This window comes from Podarcis cretensis (genome assembly GCF_951804945.1).
Source record: "Podarcis cretensis genome assembly, chromosome: 1".
Lineage (NCBI taxonomy): Eukaryota > Metazoa > Chordata > Lepidosauria > Squamata > Lacertidae > Podarcis > Podarcis cretensis.
This window is the reverse complement of record NC_137170.1, coordinates 75,034,739-75,052,480: the sequence shown is the minus strand read 5'-3', so window position 1 is coordinate 75,052,480 and position 17,742 is coordinate 75,034,739. Positions and strand designations below refer to the sequence as shown.

Sequence of the window (17,742 nt, the reverse complement as noted above, 5' to 3'; positions counted from 1 at the left end):
GAGCACACATATAAGCAAACAGTGAAGCCTTGTCATGTTTTTTAACAGATGAACCCCTGAAGTTTTTGGCAGACCTGAAACCTTTGACAGTAACTGAGCGGCAGACTGCTGTGTTTGAGATCCGCCTTTCCAAAAAGGTGCCCAACTTTGCTTGGAAGTTCAATGGGAGAGAGCTGAAGCGCGATGACAAGTATGAGATCATCTCGTCAGAGGATGGCTTAACTCACACACTGAAAATTAAGGATGTCCGTCCAAGTGATGTGGGTGCTGTCACTTTTGAAGCTGGAGATCTCGCTACTAAGGCTGATCTTTCCATTCAGAGTAAGTGATGCTGAAACTGTATGTTAACTATTGCCCAAGGTATCCATTAAAAAAAAAAAAAAACAAAGAACTGGAGTCAGTGCCTAAGTGCATCACATTTTTTTATTACTGCAAAAAATTATTGTGCTTTCCTCTGCTGCCATCGTCTTGGATTCCTATTCTAGTATTATGTCTAAAATACTAAATAGCCTATTGGCTTTACTGATTCATCTTAATTAAATTCAATCTAAAATGTGAAAGCACGGACTTGAAGGGATTTTTGCTATGGAAAAGAAGAATGTTCTGTTAACAGTGCTGTTTGGTGGTTTGAAGAAAAATGGCCGGGGGGGGGGGGGAGGCAAAATCATTTGTACAACCCAGATTTGATTTGTTCTAACATATGATGGAATTGTCACTGTGTTGGCTGGGCTGGTTCCCACATCACTTTAATCCACACTTTAGCTTAACTGTAGTTTAAAGGTCAATGTGTAACATGTTGGTGCATGGAACTAAAACCATGGCTGCTTCATTCCCTCACCCCATCCTCCTCCTGTTGCTGCCATGCTGCTGGGGACAAAGCCATGGTCTGGCTTAGTGCTGCATCCAAGTCTGGGCTCATGGTTTGAGTCCCCCAAGCAAAGAGCAAATGGTAAGCCAAGAACAAAGCTCGGTTACAGCTCCTGGTTTGTTTGGAGCCCAGGCTTTGTAAATATCCTACAGTTAGAAATATGGGTATTTTTAGACTACAAATCAATTTGAGTTTTCATCCTCTTTTTTTGGTGAGAATGGTACCTCCACAGAGTACATTCACAAAATTCCAGGCTTTGGTTATCTCTCCTTTAGCTTACTTAGCCCCCTATCAACACACTGTTGTTGGCCTTGACTTCCCAAAATCTGGTTTGCTTCTTGTCGAACTCCATACAGTCCAATTTCTATCTCCTCTTTCCTCTCAAGGAACACCAATTAAGTTCGTCAGAAACTTGAAGAATGTTCGAGTCAAGGAGAAGGGCAAAGCTTGCTTGGAATGTGAGCTGACCACTAAAGATGTTACCTTGAAGTGGCTGAGGAATGGACAGGTGATTGCGAGGACTAACAAGCATACCATGACCCATGAAGGGAAGACGGCAGAGCTGATCATTGATGATTGTCAGTTTGGTGACTCAGGAGACTACATGGTGGTTGCCACGCAAGAAAATGACCCCACAGAGTACTACAGCACTTGTGTTGTTACTGTAGAAGGTAAGGGTGGCCAAGTTTCAGCGGCATTGTCAGATGGCATCACATGAACTCAAGCCACACATGACTTCCATGTGACCAGGGGTGAAAATCTGCACCTTGTATTTTTCAGTTTGTAGACTTGAATTTAAAATGCTGCTGCACATGAGGAGCCCAAGTTGTCACCCCCTGGATGTTAATCAGGACATGCTGTGTTTTTATCTCCCTTTATAACCTGTTCTGAATCGGACTTATTGTAATGTTGCTTTACTCTTTTATTGCAAGTTTGCAGCCTGCCCTGAGATCATATGGTGAAGGGAAGGACATAAATTCTCTTGTAGTTAAAATAAAATGAACGGGGAAGTGAGCAACTGTTGAAGAAAACCTGGAGGAGCAGCTGCTGCAGCAGGGGCTGCCCCTTCTGGCTTTAAAGACCCATGAGAATGGAATTTTGCATCTCTGGGTGAGGAAGCACAGAAGCACACACACTTGGCAGCTCACAGATTCTAGACAAAAGTTTCCAGGCTGATCTGATGTGGTGGGGGGTGCAAGTGCCCCTACTACAAGAAGGGGAGAGTGCTTTATATCAGCAGTAAAACAAAGCATCTGCTTTGCATGCAGGAGGCCTCATGCTCAACCCCCAGCATCTCCAGGTAGGGCTTGGAATACCCCCTGTCTGAAACTTTGGAGGGCTGCTGCCAGCCAGTGTAGAGAATACTGGGTTAGATGGACCAAGGGTCTGACTTCCTATATTTGTTTGCTCCTATGGAATAGTTAGCTAACAAAATCTGCAACAAGTGTTCTTGCTTATCTTGTTTGGCATTATCTGCTCAGCATTGTTCCCTGCTTGCTGTAACTGAGGGTGTTTCCTCTCCCCTCAGAGAGATTTGCCACAGTAAAGAGTGGCTTATCGGATGTCCAGGCTCCAACAGGGGATCCAGTAGAGCTTTCTGTTGTTCTGAATGATGAGAAGGTGGAAGGCGTTTGGCTGAAGGATGGTAAAGAGGTATGTTTCTATGGTGTAGGCAGAGGGACTTGCACATCTACCCCTGCACATCTATGCCAGTTAATTGATGTGACCGTTTGTAGAGCCACAGAAGAATTAGCAGCCATTTTATCATTAACATATCAGTCATAGGAAGATGGGAGTATGGAAGAGACCAAGGAAGCTAATCACAGTGTAGTCACTTCATCATTTTGTCCTTGGACAGTGAACAAACTAAGGCTGGCCTTGGCAGTTGTAGACAATTGTGTTTTGTAGTCCCAACTGTCTTTCCTTCTGATATTTCTCATGCAGGGATATTGCATTTTGTCAATAGTAGATGTGGTATGTTTTGTAAATAAAGTGACTACAGGCGGGATTCAACTACTGAGTCTTGCCAGTGGAAGTCCTGCAGAAAGCGCATTGGGGAGGAGAGAGGGGACGCCCCATTGTGAAAGCAACTTGCTTATGCAATGGGGCATCCCCCCTCTCCTCCCCAATGCGCCCCTCTTGAAACTGACTCCGAGTGGTTGGGAGAAAACTTGGGGAGGGAGTATTCTGTCTGGCAAGCCGAAATGCTTGTACTGATGGAATGATCAGAAGAATGCAATGCTGGATCCCTCCCTGTGACTACCTAGGAAAATGTGATTCTCCATCCTTGATGTCATTGCTTTATAGAATGTGATTGTGCAGGGGTCAGTGCACCGACTGCCTATTCCCTCCCCTCCCGATGCCACAGCATATTGTGGCTCAAGGGAATTTTGAAAAATACGCTCTTGAGTCCCCTTCTGCTATGTCACACCCATGCTTATTTTACTTTCTTTAAAAGTGGCAGACACTTGCAATGCTTTCCTCTATAGCTGTGATAAACGTTTGAATCTTCCGTTGTTGTTAGGTTTTATTTGGTTATTTGAAGGCTGTGCACTCTCCTCCTACCATGCTGGAGTACAGGTGTGTCCCTTTTTAAAAAAAGAAATTAAATGAAGAAAACAATGGTAGAACAGCTGTTGCAGCACAGCAAATCCATGTGCATGCATACAGACACAAAAGCACATCCCTTATATGTGGAGTCATAGCATAATAGAAGTGTAAAGGTCAAGCATCCATGATAGATGGCCATCCAATCTCTGCTTAAAGGGGAAAAGGCTTCCTTTAGAAACTTTAGAACTTGACTCTTACCTATTAAACTAGCATGTGAGTTCCTGTTTGCCGTTTGAACTTTTAACAGGACCTTTCTTTTTAACCTTTCCTTTAGATTACAGATATGAGAGGAATCCAAATTGTCAAGCAAGGGGCTGTCCACAAGCTGATCATTGACAAGTTGGGAGAGGACACTGAAGGAAAGTACACTTTCAGAGCAAAAGGGGCAGAGAGTGAGGCCACTGTCAGTATTGCAGGTACAGTACACCTGTCCCCCCACCCCCACCCATGTAATTTCAGCTTGTCCGTTTCCTTCGACCACTTCCTCTTCCTGCCCTAGGCCTTAATTTCAGTAACACACAGGGCATCCTAGACATCAACCTGATGTCATGACCAGGGCTGTGAGTGTATTGCAGTTCTGCAAGTGTGTCGAAAGACACCAAATGTAGTGGTTGGCACAGAATTCAGCTTCCTGAGAATCTAGACTTGCATTTCTGAATCCAAGGGTTCAGGCACAGTTAACTCCCCAAACCTTGATTAATTCTAACTTTTACTGGACCCAGGAATTTAGGGTGTTTCACACCCAAATCATATGTCTGTGTGTCTGTGTATGTATATGTACATGTATCACATCTCTGCTGAGGCCACCTTAAACTTGGAATTCTATGGCTAATGGAATGTATGGCTGCAGGGACTTAAACTTTCATTGGTGAAGACCATACAATGAGGCATAAAAGTGTATGAATGTTGCTAACGTGCCTTTTTGACTGCAGTTTTCAGACCTATTTTTCCATTCTCTCCCCACTCCAGACCCCCCTTTTATTGATCCATCTGTGCTGGAAGCTTTAGCTGCTCACCCAGTGACGGTGAAAGCAGGGCAGACAGCCAACATCAAAGTACCATTCAGGGCCAAGCCCCTGCCCAAAGTCACCTGGTTCAAGGATGGCATTGAGGTGACCGAAGAAGACAGAATAGAATTCGAAAGGACCAATGACCAAGCATTGCTCACAATCAAGAACTGTGTGAGGGAAGACAGCGGTGCTATCTTGCTGAGGCTGAAAAGCGATTGTGGAACTGCCACTGCTCAACTGCACCTCAATGTTATTGGTAGGTCCTGGGATAATCCTCTAGGGCAGTTCACAGTACAATCTGAAGCATATTTAGGCTATAATCCTAAACATATTTTCTCAGGAGGAAGTCCCATTGAGCTCAATGGGAGGTGCTTCCTAGTAAGTGTACTTAGGATTGTAGCGCTGACCATGGGGCTTAGTCCAAAGTAAGTATGTGTGTGATCACACTTCGGTATCTTAAAGGGTAGACAAAAAGTAAGGAACTGAATCTTCCTGCACTAAAAGGACAGTTGCCTATCACAACCTGATCTTGTGTTCTTCTGCCTGGAAATAAAATCCTACTGTGTTCAGATGGGCTTAGTCTCAAGTGTGTGTAGGACTGTAGCCTTAACTCTGCTTTTGCTGAGTTTCATTTTTGTCCATTATTTTAGAGTTAACCACACTCACTGTACAGTGGTGCCCCACAAGACGAATGCCTCGCAAGATGAAAAACTCGCTAGACGAAAGAGTTTTCCGTTTTTTGAGGTACTTCGCAAGACGAATTTCCCTATGGGCTTGCTTCGCAAGACGAAACATCTTGTGAGTTCTTGCGAGTTTGTTTCCTTTTTCTTAAAGCCGCTAAGCCGCTAATAGCCGTGCTTCGCAAGACGAAAAAACCGCAAGACGAAGAGACTCGTGGAACGGATTAATTTCGTCTTGCGAGGCACCACTGTACCCATGCTTACTCTTCAGGAATTGGAGGCCCAGTTTCAGAAATTTGCTACAGTGTCATAGTTTCTCAAGGATTCCTAGTTTCTCAAGGATCATCAGGTGGCCGTTTTTGAGGACCATAGAGTAGCAGGGTTCTTTAGTTTCTGCTGGTACATGAAATTAGTAACGTGACTTAGGCTGCTTTGAATATGAGGCCAGGCTTGTCAAACACCTCTCAAGAAAGTCTTGATGAGTTCCAAACGGTTGTGACCATTGCCACTCTCTTTGCAATTTCTCTGTGTGCTTCAGACAAACCAAAACCACCACAAGGGAAAGTTGAATTCCTGGAGAAGACTGGGAAGTGTGTCAAAATGAAGTGGAAAGCACCCAAGGACAATGGGGGCAAGCAGGTGACCCACTTCATTATTGAGCGGAAGATGGTTGGGAAAAAATCCTGGACCAAGATTGGAGAGATTGACAGCAAACACACCACTTTTGCCACAGATAAGGTAGAAGAGGGAAAACCCTATCAGTTTCGGATCCTGGCTGTCAACTCTGAGGGTGTGAGTGAGCCACTAGAGTCGGAAGAAATCTTCGCTGGGGATCCTATTGGTAAGTAAGCCTGATTCTGTTAGATAAGATTCCCATCTGGTTTCATTCTTAGAGCATTGAATGATGATGTTTGCCATTGTCCAGTGGTGTTTTTATTTTTTTTAGGCTGCTGCTGGCCTTATCTTAAGATAAGGTAGCACATGAAGAGAATTAGTAAAACATTCTCTTATGAAGGCTCAATTCGCAGGTTTCGGTTTTGGTCAAAATCCAAGTCATTGCATTTGTCAGGAAGGAATGTTTACCTGGGGCAGAAATCATGTTGAGTTTTAGCATCTTAGCCAATTCATGGAGTTGATTTAACTTCAATCACGTGCCCCTTTATCTACTTAATGCTACGTCTGGTCTGTATATCATGGGATAGTATGTTCAGACTTACTGGGTAGAGATGGTCCTGCCTGAGTCACTTCAATTTCTAGAACTCCCCTTGATGGGGGTAAGAACCCTTTTTTCAGCCTGAAAGCCTTATTGACAACTTTCTGGGGACTGCGTACCAGTGGTCGCAATGGCCAGAAGTAATGGGCGGGTGTAGGCACAGAGGCAAAAGTGGCGGGAACAGTAGAAGTGACTCTTGCCTTGATTATAATTTCATAGAAAAAGGCAGCTAAGAAAGAAAAGGCTTCCACTGTAGTTCTGATTTCCTCTGTCCTCAAATTCGTTTCAGATCCCCCAGGTCAGGCATCTCAACCTCAAGTTACTGATGTTACCAAAGACGCGATTACTATTACCTGGAATCCTCCAGCTAAAGATGGTGGCTCTCCAGTAATGGGGTATGTTGTGGAAAGGAGGAAGAAAGGCAGCAACCTTTGGGTCCCAGTGTCCAAAGAACTCATTCAAGGTCAGAAATTTATCCCAACTGACACACACACAACTGCTAAATATAATTACACACACACAAAATTGCAACTGTCAAGAATGTAAAGCAAGATGTGGTATATTAGTCTCTCAAGAACAAAGTGTTAAAAAAAATGGCCTTGCTCAGTCAGACCAAGATTCATGTAGTTCAGTATAAACACAACCTGGAGCACAATCTAGGGACTCAGAATACCTGTCTATTATGTTTTTACTAAGCGCAAAGCAGCTGCCGGTAGATACCAAATACAGGCAGCGACCATTTTAGGCATGTCCAAATGATGTGTCATCGTCAACATGCAGGTCCTTTTGGACCAGGAAGAGGGAGAAATGGGGAGCACACTTATGCATGATCCACTGAAGCACATGGGGGTCGGGAACGTAACCCCTCATGCAAAATGGTCATCTCCTGTATATACATTTACTCTGTCCAATCCCACTTCCTTTTTTACAGATGGCTCAGAGTTAACCATTTCGTCTTAACTTTCGAATGGTAACTGAGCCACACAATTGGTCTTGGAAACCACCTGACTCTTGATCTCACTACCTGATTTGTCCTCTGTTCCCTTGGTTAGCTGAAGTTCTTTTCCTCTTCTGTTACCCATTTGGAAATCCAGAATGCGTCTAAGCTAAATACAGATATGCAAACTAACTTAACAGCATTTGGGATGTTACTGAAGTGAAGAGGGCATTGTTCATTTGCCAATTATGTTGTTCTGCTTAATAACACTGGTCAACAACAAATTTGTTGTCTGCATTTTTTCAGTTGATTTAGGACGAATCTGATGCACTGAATCCAAAAATCACATTGGTTTTGCTCAATCAGGTCAAGTTTTTGAGTTATGGCCACATGTCGTTTTTTTTACATTTTTGTTCACATGTACGCTTGTGTGGAGCATTTTAGAAGAAGTTGGTGGGGGTAAAATGCCATGTCAAATAATTGTTTTGATTGGAAATGATTATTTTAATGACAAGAAGTATTCAGGTCTGATAGTTCTGGGTGATTATGTCGAAAAGGGATCAGTTTGAAGTCATAAAACCTCGAAATCTTCCATAAATTGGTGCGGCAAAGCATAAAGTTATTTTGGTATTAAACTTGGTGACTAGGATAAAGCTTGGGCGCCACACATGGTGTGCAAAGCATTCACCGAGACTCCAGGTGGGTGGACCAATGGCAAGAGGAGTCTGAACTTTGGAATTCCCATGGTTTGGAGGGAGCCAACAAACCATGTCACTGACTGCTACTTCTGTGCTTTTGATGTGACTGGGATCAACAGAAAGAACCGGAGCAGCCTCAAGTATCCTGATCTTCATTCAGCGCGTTGTCCTGTAGCTCATTGTGATGAAATTCCAGTGCCTATCTTCAGAGAACTTCCTGACATTAGTGACGAAGATGCCTCCAGTGTTGAAGGACATGAAGAAGAAGAAGTGGTTCTTGAAGATGATGCTCCACATCCATTTTCCCAAAAGGAGTTGAATGATCTGGTTTGCGACCTCAGCTTGTCAAAGGACTCTGCCGAACTGTTGGCATCCAGATTGAAGGAAAAAAACTCCTCTCTGACAGTGCTCGCATCAGCTTCTTCCGCAACAGGCATCAAGAGTACCTCCGTTTTTTCTTAGAAGAGAAGGACTTGGTGTACTGTGCAGATATTGCGCAGCTTCTGCTCAAGCTTGGAGTGCCACAGTACAAACCCAAAGATTGGAGACTGTTCATTGACAGCAGCAAGCGATCACTGAAATGTGTTCTGCTACACAACGGCAACCAGTTTGCCTCTATACCCCTGACTCACTCGAGTATACTGAAGGAGAACTATGAAGCGGTGAAGTATGTGCTGGAGAAAATTGGTTATGATCAGCATAAGTGGTTTATTTGTGTTGACCTGAAGATGGTGAACTTTTTGTTGGGACAACAGTCTGTCTTCACCAAGTACCCATGTTTTCTGTGCATGTGGGATAGTAGGGACCGTGCTCAGCTTTACACGAAGAAGGACTGGCCTGTGCGGGAGGAATTGGTGCCTTGCAGAAAAAGGAACATCATCAACGACCCTCTGGTGGACAGAGACAGAATACTCTTCCCACCGCTGCACATCAAGCTCGGCTTAATCAAACAGTTCACCAAGGCTCTGGACAAGGATGGTGACTGCTTTACTTACTTTTGCCAGGCTTTTCCAGGATTGACCATGGAGAAGTTGAAAGCTGGCATCTTTGACGGTCCTCAGATCCGTCAGCTCATCAGAGATCCAGAGTTCGGAAACTCAATGAACGAAGTGGAACTGGAAGCGTGGAAGGCATTTGTTCTGGTAGTGAAGAACTTTCTTGGCAACAATAAGGCCAGAAACTACGCAGAACTTGTCAACAACATGCTGTCTGCTTTCAGAAACCTGGGCTGCAACATGAGCGTCAAGATGCACTACCTATTTTCACATTTCCTGAGAACCTGGGTTCAATGAGTGACGAGCAGGGGGAGAGATTCCATCAGGACATGAAAGAGATGGAGACCAGGTATCAGGGTCGCTGGGATGCAGTCATGATGGCTGACTACTGTTGGACTCTGAAGAGAGACCTCCCTGCCGCTGAGCATTCCAGGAGTTCCAAGAAACGGAAGTTCAAGCCCTGAAGTTTGAAAAATGGTGAAGCAACATGCAATTTACATGTACTTACCTTTATCAATGCCCACCATTCAGTTTACAGTAATCGATGTTTCTATCAGGTAATCAATATATGTTGTTGGAAAAACCTTTTTTTTCTCTTAAAAACATATTTAGGATGATATGTGTTGACAAAAATCAGCTGATAATGCCACAAAAATGTAATCGATTTTGTCACAAGATCCGATTTTTTTCAAATCAACATAAAACAAACACCTGACCTGATGGAGAGAAACGGATGCCATTTCCTGATTCAGCAGTGCAAAAATACCCTAAATCAGTTGTAGAAATCTAGACAACATTCAGAAAGTAAAAAATTGTTGCCCAGTGTAATCTGTCTTGGAGGTCCCTTGAAGCCAAATGGGAGCATTAAAATAGTTGGGCAAATAAATACAGTGTACAATTACTGTGTTCCTGAAGTTGCTCCTGTTTTGTTTTGTTTATGACTATTCTGTGCACAACTGCTCTGTATTTGCTGCTTTAATTACCATTGCATTTGCTGCATGTCAGCTTGAAAGTCTGTGGTGCGGAAGTGCTCCAAGTGTGAAACTACTGCAGACTTCTCTTTGTCGGCTGGAAGCTGTGTTCATGGCCAGAAGGTGGCAGCAAAAAGCTGCAAGATGCCCCAGTTATGTAAAATGAGAAACATCGTGTCTCCCTTGAGTCCTAAAGGACGATGATCACTTGAACATTCTTCTGTCTGGAAAATGCCTCCTCTCTAGTAGTTATGATACCTGTGTTCTTCTGCATTCTCTTTAGATACGAAATGCAAAGTGGATGGCTTATTGGAAGATACAGAATACGAGTTCCGTGTCATAGCTGTGAACCGAGCGGGGCCTGGGCAACCTAGCAGTGCTTCAAACTCAGTTGTGGCAAGAGATCCCATCAGTATGTCCCTAACATTGATCTGTTCCTAGTGTTCCATAAATATGTTTAAAAAACAAAAGGTTTGCTGTGCATGCAGTGAAACAAGGTAGACCCCTGCAAAAACCATTCCCTATCTGGCTATTTGTTTCCATAACCAGTTTCAATAACAATTTCAGCAGGTAGCAAGGTGGCCCTTTTTCAAATGATACTGAGCAGGCACAGCTGCTGCTATTTGTTTATGTATTATTAGACCAACATATATCATGGATTAGGACCATCATCTTCCATGTACTATCTATTACACAGGTTCTCAAACCTAATTTCTGCCCGCTTGAAATGGCTGGTCATTACTGAAGCCTATGCATTTCAAAATGGTGGTTCACGGGCAGAGTCAGTCACAAAATGGTGGCAGACAGAGGAAGAGTTTGGTATATAATCAGCTGGCAATTACTAATAACACTTTCTGCTGATATCTGATCCATCTTTGAAAATTGCTAAATTCTTCGCCATGGGGTTTTCATTGTGACAAGGAGTGTCACAGCTCAGCTTTCTGCAAGCTAAGTACAAGCATTTGCTCTGGTGGTATTGTGACTCAGTCTCATTATTTTGGGCAGAATTTGCTGATTCAGAGGCTGTAAGTGGAGACTTCTTGTTTTATGGTTTCCCAGCCCAACCTCGCATGTCTCAAAATAATTTTTACCCATCTCCTGCAATTTCTTCTTCCATGTTCCTTTCACCCACTACAACCTACTGCCAGTTTCTTTCATCCCTCCTCTCTGGTCCTTTTACATTCAGTTCTGTCTTCTAAACAGGACTTCTTTTTCCTCCCTTTCCTTTCTTTTCCCTGATTATTATTATTAACCTTCTATGTCACTTTCCCATTTCCTTTAACACCTCCTCTGGCACTTTCGTATCAGAGTAGGGAGGTTGACCTTCCTTCTCCCCACCCCCCGAACTTTTCTGTCTCCTGGCCACCTTTATTTAGCATTGAAGGCCTAACCAGAGCTTGCCCTGGGCCAACCCAAAGGCTATGGAACAGCTATGAGATGTGATAGGCAAGTGAGAAGGCATGGGGCAGGCTGGTTGTGGCACTGAGGCCCACCCAAAAGTGGCCCAAGGCCCGCTGGTGCACATTCAGTCTAATCTAAGCTGCCCCCCCAGTGCAATTTGGCTTGGGGGGAAAAGACTTCTCTTGGAGCCAATAGCCCATGTGCACGCACGCACCTACATGGATAGCCTTCATGAGATGGCCTATAACTAAGAAGATGATCCAATTGAGATATATCTGAATTTTAGAAAAGAAGAATCCAGAATTATTAAGGATGCACAAAGTCTCAGGAATCACCAGCATCAAAAAACATTGTGGGAAGGAGAGGGTTATTGTTTTGTCGTTTTAACTGCTTTCTTGTGTTTTAGCTTGTATTTTATCCTGTGAACCACCCTGAGATCTTGTGATGAAAGGAGGTATATAAATCTAATAAATAATTGTTAAATAAATGCAGACAGCAACACATGATTAGTCTTTAAGGTGCCAAAGCATCCATTGCTCACAGTTGGAAGGTTGGGACTGAATGTTGCACCAGGGCAGAGCAAATGTGTTTAAAATGGTATATGCAGCTGTGCCTTTAAAGTGGATGTTTTGCTATTTGTCCCAGAGCCTCCTGGACTGGTGAGAGGTTTGCATGTAGCCGATTCTTCCAACTCCAGCATTTCCTTGGCCTGGCAGCAGCCAGAGGAAGGTGATCCGCCGTCAGGATACATCCTGGAGATGCGAGCTGAAGACACCAAGGAATGGTCCAAGTGCACCAAGATCCCAATTTCTGGCACCAACTATACAGTGGGGGGACTGCAGGAGAGGCAGAAATACTTCTTCCGGATTCGAGCCGTGAATGAAGCTGGAGTGGGCGAACCAATTGAGTTAAAGGATGGAGTTCTGGCCATGCCCCCTCCAGGTAAGTCAGTGTGCATAGACTCCAACTTCATGAGGGCTGCATTTGCCTTGGGCTCCCTTCCCCCAAAGTGGAAGGAATGCTAGCAAGATCATCTGGTGTATGTTTTCTGGGTTGAGAACTTTGCGGGTTGAGAACTTTGCCCCCCAGGATGAGAACGGAAATCACACACTGGCGGCACGGCGGCAGCGGGAGGCCCCATTAGTGGTTAAAAACGGTTTTGGGTTAAGAACGGACCTCTGGAACGAATTAAGTTCGTAACCCGAGGTACCACTGTAAATTTAACTGTACAGTGCCGAAGTGACAATATAGGTAACAGGGAAATGTGTGTTTTCTGATTAATAGTTTTAACTACTCGCCCCCACCCATCTTTCTCTTTTGTTGTCCTGGTGTGTCTTATAGCTGCTCCGAAGTTTGATCTGAGTGCCAGGCTGAAGAGTCACATGGTTGTTCGCGCTGGGACTGCTCTCTGCATTCATGCCTCTTTCACTGTAAGCTGCTCTTGCTATTCCATCAGGGAACTTGTGCCTTAAAATTGCAGTGAATGCTTTTTATATCCCACTTGCAATGGCCTTTTCACTGGTAGAGCTTTCCAGCACCCATAACAAACCGGAGATCCCGGGATACTCTGGGGGAAAGCCATGTGCTTTAAATGTATGGTGTGGGTGTGACTCGCTCTGTCTGTGTCTGTATTATAAGATTTCAAGAGCAAGGACCTGTATTTTGATTAGATTGCTTAGTAAAGTACTGCTACAAAAGTGGTTGCCGACCTGTGGCAAGATTTGGTGGTGGTTTCCCAGCGCTCACCCAGGGTCTTGTATTCCTTTGAGAATCAAGATCATCAAAATATGATTTATTCACATATGTATTCCATCCTGAATTTGGATGGAGGGAGTCCAGCTCTTACAGTGTGGCCATCTCAAGAGGGGCTTATTCCCCATAGCAGTGCAACATTGGAGTCGAAGGCACCTCTCCCAGCCTGCCTTTAGCCAGCCTAGATCCTTCTACCCATTTCTCAGGTATTCCAGGCCTAGTGCCAAAGGCCCCAAACTCTTCCTGTGACATCATGGCCAGTTACCCTGGCAGCCTTCCAAATCTCCTGTCTCTGCCCCACACCTCAAGGCAAGGGATGAAGGACAGTTTTATTGCATTGCCGATGGCCCTGTATTGTTTCTTAATTTGTTTCTTTTGCATAGGCTAGCCCAGGAATTCCTCTGCAGCTTGGATTTTTCAATCATATCCCCAATAATTAAAATTATACCATTTATTAATTTCTGCTATTCCCTAATAGATCCTGCTACTTCATATCTGTAACAGTACATTAATCGCTTAAGGATTTTGTAAACTATTGGTTTATAAATGGATTTCAGTAAATAAATAAAGTTTAGTTTATTGATTCTATTTAACAAACTCATATGCCGTAGTACTCAGGGCACCTTGACCTAAGTAAACAGCAACATTAGGCAACTATACCCAGTGCCAAGTTTGCTGAAGCAATAATCATAATGACATTGATGTTCCTTCCTTGTTATCTCTTAGGTGCTAGGTAAAGTATGCCACACTTTTGGCATTTAATCTGATTGCTTAATTTTATTTTCATTACAGGTAGGTAGCCGTGTTGGTCTGCCGTAGTCGAAACAAAATAAAAAAATTCCTTCCAGTAGCACCTTAGAGACCAACTAAGTTTGTTATTGGTATGAGCTTTCGTGTGCATGCACACTTCTTCAGATACACTGTTTCACTGTCTTTGTTTCAGTGTATCTGAAGAAGTGTGCTTGCACACGAAAGCTCATACCAATAACAAACTTAGTTGGTCTCTAAGGTGCTACTGGAAGGAATTTGTTTATTTTCATTGTTTGGCTTAAGTTTCTGATATGCTTGTGTTTTTCTTTGGGTACTCTGTTTATGTGCTGTGGTTTCTGTATGTAATCTGTAATCACACATAATCAGTAGTAATAATCTATTTCCTTGCCAGATCAGTTATGGTTGCTCTAGTAATGGAAAGTTATGGCCCCAAGAATTTCCTTATGTCTTCAATTGCACTTCCTCTTTGCTCACCAACCTTATTCATACCATTGATGTCTGAACAGTGTCTAAAACATTATTATAATTCTTATTAAATCTTTTATAACCTTCTAAAAGGGCCTCCAGTTTTTCATGGAGGAAAAGGTTTTAAAACAAAGCAAATATCAGACACATAAAACACGATCAAGCATTGAAGATAAAGTATACTTTGCCCCTAAGAGATCACATAGGCAACCTTCCCAGACTAGGAATAATTAGGTAGGACTAGGAGAGAGGTAGCATTTGAAACATGTATACTTCTCTGTTAAAGTACTCACAGTAATGCAGAATAATACTGATTGGGATGCCAGACTAATCAGGGCTTTGGAAACCCTATAATCTCCTCCTCTCTGCTCAAATCTGTGCCATGAAGCTTTATCAAGGGGGATCAGGCAGTGCTGCTAAGAAGAGTGGCTTATTGAATGCGGGTTCATTAAGATTCTCAGGTTTAATTCTGGGTGATTTTATGTCTAAGAAGTTGTCCCGGTTTGTGTGCATGCATGTACATCTTTCAGCTGTTGCCAGTGCTTACAGAATCATGGGACTGGAATAAATAACTTAGCAAAAAAAGCTATCCCATTGCTTCCCGTGCCCATTTTTTTGCCACTGTCTCAAGAGTTCCCACCTTCCTACAGCTTTTAGGGTTGACTGCTTGCAACCAAGGGAGTTGCCTTGTTCCCTTGAAGTCTGGGGTAACCCTTCATGGTGCCCTCCAGGTGTTGTCAGACTCCATCTTCCATCATCCCTGCCCACAGGTCATGCTGGTTGGGGCTGATGGGAGTTGGAGTCCTACAACATCTGGAGGACCTAAAGCTAACCATTACTTGAGAGACGAAGCATCAGCCATGGTTTCTCCTGCCCATTTCTTCCCCATTCCTTTAATCTGCTCCTTGCCTTAGCAGCTACGGTAGTAATTAAGTAAGTAGTAAAAAACAAATGCACCACCCACGGCAGATGAAACAGAGCCAGATTAAAGGCCAGGGTGAAGAGCAAATGGCAAAAGCTATGTCTCCTGCTTAGGTTTGACATATTCAGCAAGTTTTGCTTCTGGCAGGGTTCCCCTCCGCCAAATGTGGTGTGGCAAAAGGATGGTAATACCACAAGGGGAAGAGAGAGCATCACTAAAGGCAAGAACCACTCCCAGTTCCTCATCAGCAGCACCAAACGCATGGATACTGGACTCTACCGTATTGTACTCAGCAATGACTATGGAGAAGCCCACTACGACATTCATGTGCGAGTGACAGGTACAAGAGTGTGCGGTAAGGGCTTGGGGTGGGGCGAGCCTGTGAAACTAGATGAGGAATGAATGCCAGCCTCTTGACAACTGCTGAGCCGATCAACAATTTGAGAAGAGGTTCTAATGCAGGCAGTTGATTGCCAGATCACAGAGTACAGGCAATGTTTGCCATTCTTAGTTTAGCTTTTCAAGCTTAAGACCATCATGGGTATGCTGAAATAGCATGACACTATCATTCCAGAGGGAGATGCTGCCCTCCAAATAAATGATAGAAGACCGCAAACGGAAAAAGATGAAACACTGGTTCATACTCAGTATTTCTGCCTTAGATTTCCCAAGGCCTCCTACTAACCTGAACCTGTATGAAGAGGTGCCAAACACTGTGTCACTGAAATGGGATCACTCTCCAGACATAAAAGAGGATGGAGGTGCCCATTACGTCATCTTGAAACGCGACACTAGCACAGCCACCTGGTTCACGGCCGCAGAGAAAGTTTACAGCAACAAGTACACTGTCACGGGCCTGCTTCCTGGCAGGAAATATTTCTTCCGGGTTATTGCCCGCAATGAAGTTGGTGACAGTGATCCTCTAGATTCAAAGGATTCCTGGCATATCAACAAAGACAAAGGTAAGCATCTATGTCTGCATAAGTAGCCAAATAGTGTTTTTGTTGTGTCTCAGCAGATTGAGGCTCAGTTTGCAATTTTGCCCTGCTTTCTGAAGCTGGAAATGGACAGAGAGTTGAAAGTAGAAGTGTTGCCAAAGTTCATCATTACACTGTTTGGAATAAGAATCTGTCCAGCTCAAAATGCCTAGATGTCTTATGAAACGAGGGTTATTTTCCCCCAGGAAGTTCTCCTCCATTTCAGCATGTAGAATAAGATTCTGCATAGGTTCTGTCATGCATTCCAGGTGGCAACAGCACCTTATAGGTGCAAGCACAAAAGTTTTTCCATGGAAACCCTCCCTGGGCACTGAAAGTAAGTGAACAGCAGAGCTAGCTGCTTTATAAGCACATGAGCAAAAGTCCTTAAAGTTGCCCCATTCCTCTTAAGTCATAGACAGCTGTCTATGACCCAGCCAAGCAGCCTGTTGTCTGGAGAGCAACTTTCCTATTTTAAATAGCACTTCCAGCTGTTTCTTGCATATGTTTCATGCAGAGCTACAGCATCTCTGTTGACCCATCTAGTCCAGCATTCTTTCCCCCACAAGGGCTGGACAGATGTTTCCAAGAAGCCCATCTGTAGTACATGAACATGACACCTCTTACCCACTGTTACTCCCTATCAACTGAGGTTCACAGACACTGTCCCTAAACCTGAAAGCTCCACACAGCTATTATAGCTAACAACCATTCATAGGCCTACCCTCCATTCGTTTGCCTAATCTTTTAAAACCATCTAAGCCAGTGGCTTAGCAAATTCCATTAATATATTAATTATATCTTGTGTGCCTCCCATGTCACTGAACCACACTAGTTAATCTATCTTAATGATAGCTGTTAGCTGTGTTCAGGAAAACCTCCTTCCGAAAGAGCTATGTTGTTGCTTAGTCGTTTAGTCGTGTCCGACTCTTCGCACAGCTTCGGCATCGCTCTGGCACCCGTTCTAGGGGCTGGGGTCGAGGGAAGCCTATGGGGGGGAAAATAATTTTTTCCCTCTTTATTCCCCCCCCCCCAAAAAAAATCTAGGTGCGTCCTATGGGCCGGAGCGTCCAATAGGGTGAAAAATACGGTATATGCTGACACCTCAAGCACATTGCAGGTCAGCAAATACCCAAGCAAACAACATCATGCCTTCCTTTTCTGTTGTATAAATGCTGCAAGAATGAGGCCTAGGACCACTTAAAAATCCTGTGACATAGTCACATCAATGTACAAATGAAGAAAAACTTCTTCCACTTAATCCCATGCAAAATTAAGTTTACCAGAACTACCTTGAAGAAAGTTAGCCATTGAATTCAATGGCCTTCCAAAAAATAGGGTAAATGGGCACTGGAGAATAGGGTTAGAACAACAGAAGACAGTTTGATTCATATCCACATGTCTATGGAGTTTTGTAACTACTGTTTTCTGGCCCAAGTATCTCAGTTGCTAAAAGTGAGGCTGAGTTGAGT

The 17,742-nt window shown here is 43.7% G+C and overlaps 2 protein-coding genes across 2 annotated transcripts in view; one reads left to right on the top strand and one right to left on the bottom strand.

The window, feature by feature from the left end:
- GTF2H1 (general transcription factor IIH subunit 1) overlaps positions 1-17,742 on the bottom strand; it is a gene marked incomplete at its 5' end in the record, with an annotated part of 324,820 nt that overhangs the window by 110,515 nt on the left and 196,563 nt on the right. The gene's annotated exons all lie outside the window — the stretch shown is intronic.
- IGSF22 (immunoglobulin superfamily member 22) overlaps positions 1-17,742 on the top strand; it is a 30,876-nt gene that overhangs the window by 10,083 nt on the left and 3,051 nt on the right. Inside the window, exons 8-19 of the mRNA XM_079987157.1 lie at positions 49-321; positions 1,255-1,539; positions 2,397-2,521; positions 3,753-3,894; positions 4,448-4,744; positions 5,707-6,009; positions 6,671-6,844; positions 10,266-10,394; positions 12,029-12,325; positions 12,725-12,813; positions 15,441-15,633; positions 15,956-16,255. Coding sequence (XP_079843283.1) covers positions 49-321; positions 1,255-1,539; positions 2,397-2,521; positions 3,753-3,894; positions 4,448-4,744; positions 5,707-6,009; positions 6,671-6,844; positions 10,266-10,394; positions 12,029-12,325; positions 12,725-12,813; positions 15,441-15,633; positions 15,956-16,255 — 2,607 coding nt within the window. The remainder of the gene's footprint in view (positions 1-48; positions 322-1,254; positions 1,540-2,396; positions 2,522-3,752; positions 3,895-4,447; positions 4,745-5,706; positions 6,010-6,670; positions 6,845-10,265; positions 10,395-12,028; positions 12,326-12,724; positions 12,814-15,440; positions 15,634-15,955; positions 16,256-17,742) is intronic.